The sequence below is a fragment of the Suricata suricatta genome, chromosome X, assembly GCF_006229205.1.
Source record: "Suricata suricatta isolate VVHF042 chromosome X, meerkat_22Aug2017_6uvM2_HiC, whole genome shotgun sequence".
Lineage (NCBI taxonomy): Eukaryota > Metazoa > Chordata > Mammalia > Carnivora > Herpestidae > Suricata > Suricata suricatta.
The window spans coordinates 40,505,595-40,511,655 of record NC_043717.1 but is presented as its reverse complement, the minus strand read 5'-3'; the positions used below and the strand labels follow the sequence as shown (position 1 = coordinate 40,511,655).

Here is a 6,061-nt window from a genome sequence, read left to right as displayed (position 1 = left end):
CGGAGGGGGCCGGGCCAGGTGGCTGCCGCCCCGGAAGCCCCTTTGCCCCGCCTGCCAAGGATACTACCCGTCTGGCTCTTAGCCCCCAGGGCGCCCCACCTCCAGGGGCGCCAGCCTTTGAGGCTTGGCAATTCGGGGTACCAACCGCGGTAATGGAGAGACCTTTCGCGCTTTCAGAATAGGAATGTCTTCTGTGCTGCCTCAATTCAGAACCGCGAGGATCTGGTTTTGGCAGGGGGGTGGGGTCGGAGGGGGAGTTATGACTCAGTTTCCTTAGCTGTAAAAATAGCTGAGGGCATGGTTAAACCCAGGTTTGTTTCCAGAATTCTGAATTTTGGATCTTAGTTGTGTGTTTCTTGACACTCTCAGCGAGATTTGAGGCTGCTCCGTTTTAAAAAAAGAAAAACACCTTAATATTTCTTCAAGAAAAGGTGTGGAGGTCATTTACAGTAAGTGGGTAAGTCAGAAGTGAAAATTGTCCCTCGTTAAGTCAGGTCAGGTTTTGTAGCCAAATGGTTCTCAATATGTGCTTTTTGGACTTCGGAATTTTGGGTAAAGGATCATGGTTGGTGGAATAAACCTCTTGGCAGTGAGGTGATGGAAGTGAGACTGTGCTAGTGCACAGGCTAAGAGAGAACAGGGCTTGGTGAGCATCAGGCTGCTCAGTAAATGGGGGCGGATATTATTAAGAGTGTCACAGCCCAGGGTCTGATTCTCTGTTCTGCAATCCTAGGGAAGCCCTGGCCCCACATGCTGGGCCTCTATTTCCTGGTTCTAAGAAGAGTGGCCACCAGCAGCACAGCCCTTGATGGAGAATGGGGAAGAAGCACAGGTTTCTTTATTGCTGAGAGCTTGGCAAGATGAGGGGAAGGCTCCTGGGGTGTCAGGCTGGGTGACAATGCTGATGACATTTGAAGTGTGTCATCCTAAGTGAGCAATTCCTCCTGACTCAGCCTTGACTTCTGCATCTGAGACATGAACCTGGTCACAGGAATCGGGATCTCTGTGGAGATGTGCTGAGAATCACACTCTCCAGACTGGATGTTGGTTTTATTCTCATCCCATTTTAGGAGGGAAGAGTTGTGGCTGGAAGGCCAGGACAGTTCAACCCAGTGGCCTGCCTGTACCCCCAACTTGTGGCCCCTCAAAACCAAGGAAGGGGGCACCACTCTTTCGGCCCACATTGCTGAAAGAGGTTGGGTGGTAGAAGGAGTGAAGCACACTTCTCCCAGTACTGAGTGTGTGCTTTCAACTCTGTGAGGACATGTCTGAGATTCTAGAACAAAAACTCTGTTCCACCTCAAGGCCTTTGCACTTGCTGTTTGCATAGCTATCAATGCCCTTCCCCAAGCTCTTCATACGTTTGGCTCCTGGTCATTCAGGTCCCAGCTCAAATGTTGTGTCTTCAGCAGCCCACCATCATCACTTCCACCAACATAACCTCCTTTTACTATCCTTGTAACTCTGGCCTCTCTGTGAAGCTACTTTTATTTATTCATTTTCTTGTCTTTTCTGACATAAGTCTACACAAGGTTAGAAATCTTTTTTAATTTTTAATGTTTATTTATTTTTGAAGGAGAGAGAGAGCATGAGCAGGGGAAGAGCAGAGAGAGAGGGAGACGCACAATCTGAAGCAGGCTCCAGGCTCTGAGCTGTCAGCACAGAGCCCGACGCAGGGCTTGAACTCACAAACTATGAGATCATGACCTGAGCCAAAGTCAGACACTTAACCGACTGAGCCACCCAGGCACCCCGCAAGGTAGAAATCTTTATGTTTCATTCCATCAGCATCTCCTTAGTGCAATTATTGCTTGTCAGATGCAGGTGAGATTAAGAGGACACACTCGGGAATCTGGCCTTGATTAAGAATTTTTAGGAGGCATCTGGGTGGCTCAGTCAGTCAAGTGTCGGACTCTTAATTTTGGCTCAGGTCATGATCTCACCGTTGTGAGATCAAACCTCGAGAGTACGGCTCGATGCTGGGCATGAGCCTGCTTAAGATTCTCTCCCTCTCCCTCTCCTCTGCTTGCACTCTCTCTCTCTCTCAAAAGAAGTATTTTTTAATGTTTATTTTTGAGAGAGAGAGAGAGAGAGAGAGAGAGAGAGAGAGAGAGAGAGAGAGAGAGAACAAGCAGGGAAAGGGAGGGGAGTGGACAGCAGAGAGCCCTATTTGCGGCTTAAACTCATAAACCATGAGATCATGACCTGAGACGAAGTCGGACACTTAACCAACTGAGCCACCCAGGCACCCCTAAAAAATATTTTTTAAGTAATCTCTACACCCAACGTAGGGCTCAAACTCACAACCCTGAAATCAAGGGTTGCATGCTTCACCTACTGAACCAGCCAGGTAACCCATTCTGGCCTTGATTAAATCTTGCTTCAATACCCTCCCTCAAGTCATTTATACTGTCTGGGCTCACTTTCCTCCCTCATGAAATGGACATAGCAGGACTGTTGAGTAGATGTGTAAGTAGATGAAAATAGATAGTGCAAGTAAAGCCAATGGGGGGGGGGGGGCAAGGCTAAGTAAATGGTGGCTGGGGTTACTATTATTAGTCTCCTGGGTGTGACTGTGTTTATAGGCCTGGGGCTCCTGACTTCCCTAGAGCCACACCTCCACCAGGCTCTGAGTCAAGGGTAGCTGGAAGCCCCAGCACACTCCCCCACAATGTCCACAGTGCTGATCATTCAAGGGGTTACCTCTTCACTTCTTTATAGCCTGGCTCCCAGCCTGGCTTTGCAGTCCTTCTCTCCTCTCAGTGTCACCCTGGAAACTCACCCTCTGGTCTTTTAATTCGTCTCCTCTCTCCAACTCCTCCCCTTAGGGGATAGGAGTTGCCCATTCCCGCCTGACCACAGCTTCCTTCATTGGGGGTATGGGGCCAGTGTTCAGGATGTGGTGACAAGCAGAGGTGACTGGACATTTCTGGCTTTGGCCAGTGCTTGATTTGGGGCTAACCCGGTTGGAGCTCCGCTGGCCATATAAGCCCTGGCTTTGGGGCTCTGCTCCCAGGATGGAGGAAACTCTGGCCTCTCCCAGGACCGGAACGCCCAGCAAGTGGCTTGTGCATACAAGCCTGGCTGCAGTTCCTCACCATCTATGGAAGAGGGGAGGCGTGGCTCAAAAGTTCTAACAGCCTTTTTTAGCCCAGCCCGCTGACTCACGCCTTCCCGACTCCACCCCAAAGGGGGCTCCAGGGCCCCAACCAGTGCCCTAAGGGTGGCAGTCTATGTGCCAGCAAAAGCTGGGCAACTAGGCCAGAAGTGAGAGACCACAGGCTCTTGGTGAAAGCCACCCAGGTTCTAGCCTTGCTATCTGGACATCAGCTGAGGGTTTGTAGGATTCCTGCCTGGAGCTGTGGGTATACAGGTGCACTCCCGCTAAAACGAGCCCACCTCTGCATTCCCCATGCCCTCAGCAAAGATTATCTGTGAGCCATGCACACCTCCCAAAAAGTGAAACAATGCGGAGAGTAGCAGGAGTTGAGGAAGAGAAAAGGAGTGGGGAGAAAGCACGCCAGGCTGAGGATCGGCAAAAGCAGGCCCCGCTAGAGGCACGAATGAAACAGCACGAAGTAAGTTTGTCAATGGCTGCAAGAGGCCCTCCTTGAAACCAGTTCGACCCACCCCCTCATTTACTGGGTGAACTCAGGGGCCCCACCCGGCCTGGGGCACCTGGCAAGTCAAGACTGGGTCGAAACATTTTATTACCACCCCCGCTCAAAACCAGAAGCGCAGGGCTGGCCCGGCCATGGGGCTATACCACTGACACCGCGAGGGGAGCATGGGCTAGTCCGCTGCGCAGCAGGAGGCGGGGTGGGACACACATAGAGGAAGCTCTCCTCGCGTTGCTAGCGATGCTAGTGTGAGGCTGGTGGAGCACGCCAGATCCAGGTTGGGCTGTACCACGGGATCACAGCCCTCCAATACACGCTCAGTGCCTCCGCCTTCCAGCTGCCTTCTCGTGAGCAAGCTGCGCAGCCCCCGGGACCCCTAGGGCCCGTGAGAGCCGTTCCTCGCTCGGCACCAGCCAGGGTCCCGGGGAACCCGGGATTCGGTCATCAGGGTCCTCTGTGTGGCGCTCTGGAGGAGGAACCGCGGGGCAGTCGGCTTGCCCCTCTGGGCTAGGCTCTGGGCTGCCCCAGGTTTGAGCCGTAGTACGGGATCGAGGGTGCTGACCTGGGGAAGAGCTGACGCTGCGAGACCTCATCACCTCTGGTCCCCCAGTATCTGGCCTGCGATCTGGGGATGGCAGAACTGAGGGTTAGATTGGGGGGACAGGATGGGAAATAGAGAGCGGAGCCCAATGATGGAGGGCGACAGGGAAACTCCAGGGGCTGCAGGAGACAGAGACCTTAATCCTTAGAGAAATCTCCCTTTGAGGACTGGGCACAACATTCAGGAACTATCGCGACCCCTCAAGACTCCCCCTACAAAACACCTTTTCCCAAGACCCTGCCCCACCTGGATCCAGAACACGCCCCACCCCAAATAATTTCCTACGATCCCCAAAGGAAATCAAACCCAGACCTTGATCTTGAGATGCCAAACCCTCCCATCTAGTACCCTAGACTCTTCCTTTCCTTACCCCACCTGTCTCTCCCAACCTTTTCCCTAAGGGACCCCTCAGGTTCGGAACTAGAGCCCCTGCTCTCTGGATCCCCATCCCATCCTCTCCTTGCTGACACCCACTCTGCCTTCTCATGTGAAGACCACAACTCTTTGTCTGAGCTCCCGCTTTTACCCCAAACCCATTCTCCCCACTCCTCTCCCAGAACCTCAAAAGCCACCCCTCTAAAATCTTTTATTCCTATCTTGGGACCCTGCCCTTCCCAACCCTGCTTTTGATAATACCATGACCCATCATAGTTACTGAACTTTGACCCTCCCCACTGAGACCACCACCTCTTCCCGCGCTGGACCCCAGTGTCTCCATTCTGCAACCCTCTCCTTCCTCTCACAGATTTCTGACCCGTCTCCTGTGGGTAACCCACCATTTCCTTTATGGGGCCCTCCTGCCCCCTCAGGCTTGCCGGAGTGGGTTTCAAGGGGCCTGCTTAGTACAAGGCAGAGACGGGATCCGCTTGCCCGAATCCGCTCCACCACCTGGGCGTGGGTGAGGCCCTTAGTTGACTCTCCGTTGATGTGGAGAACGAGGTCCCCCGCCTGCAAGAGTGCAAGGAGAAGGGTGTTGTAAAAACAACAGATGGAGAACACCCCAACAAAGGGCGAGGATAGGGCTAGCCTTGTTTAATGGAGGATGTCTTATACCTCACCTGCAAGCGACCACAGCGCTGTGCTGGCCCATCCTTTAGCAGCCCACGCACGGCTAGAGGAGTATCCCGGGCTGAATCTCGGCCTCCGCTTAATGTGAGGCCAAAGCCCGCGGAACCACGAACCAGTTCCACACAGAACCGTCCAGAGGCCTGGAGCGGCTTCGAAGCAGAATGTGCCTTACTCTGGGTCACTTGGGGCACTGCGGTACCTGTACCCAAGGTCTCGGACTGCTGATGCTGGAGTAAAGACACAAGTGTACATACATTGCCAGTCTCAAAATAGGTGGCATTCTTCAAGAAGACGAGATGGTACCTGGGGCCGGTGATCCACGAAAGTGGCATTAGGAAGGCGATTGTCTGTAACCTCTATGTCGGCAGAATCTAGCACATTAAGGGCTGGAAGATGAAAACTGCAATCAGAGGGGTACTCCATGGAAACCACCTAGGATATCCCCCCTGATCTAACATTCTAGCCTCAACTCATTTCCTTATCTCTGGAATGCAGATAGACACACCTACTCAATTAACTGGACTCAGCCCAAATGAATAACTGACCTGAACTAGCTTTTTAAGTAATAAATCAGGGCCCGGCTATTTGAAAAGGCGCCAGACTTTCCTCTAATACACACGAAGACCTCGCTCCTCATATTACACCTTCAGGCCCTCCCTGGAGGGTGCAATTTCCAAGATTGGGCTCCAGAACTTTTCAGGCTCCGCCCTCTAATTGGCCAATAAACTTCAACCCATTCCTGACATTTCGAGTCCCGCCCCCTCACGCTTGT

General features: G+C 52.7%; 1 protein-coding gene across 2 annotated transcripts; it reads right to left on the bottom strand.

Moving 5' to 3' along the window:
- Positions 1–3,692: 3,692 nt before the first annotated feature.
- On the bottom strand, positions 3,693–5,714 carry MAGIX (MAGI family member, X-linked). Of its 2 annotated transcripts, XM_029929996.1 has the most exons (5): positions 5,593–5,714; positions 5,280–5,516; positions 4,998–5,169; positions 4,183–4,245; positions 3,693–4,086 (listed from the first exon to the last, which is right to left on the bottom strand). In XM_029929996.1, exons 1-5 carry the CDS (start codon positions 5,710–5,712, stop codon positions 3,938–3,940), a joined length of 741 nt encoding a protein of 246 aa, XP_029785856.1. In that variant the 5' UTR covers positions 5,713–5,714; the 3' UTR covers positions 3,693–3,937. The 2 variants fall into 2 exon arrangements, with proteins under 2 accessions (XP_029785856.1, XP_029785855.1); XM_029929995.1 differs by having other exon boundaries at positions 3,693–4,245.
- Positions 5,715–6,061: the final 347 nt, after the last annotated feature.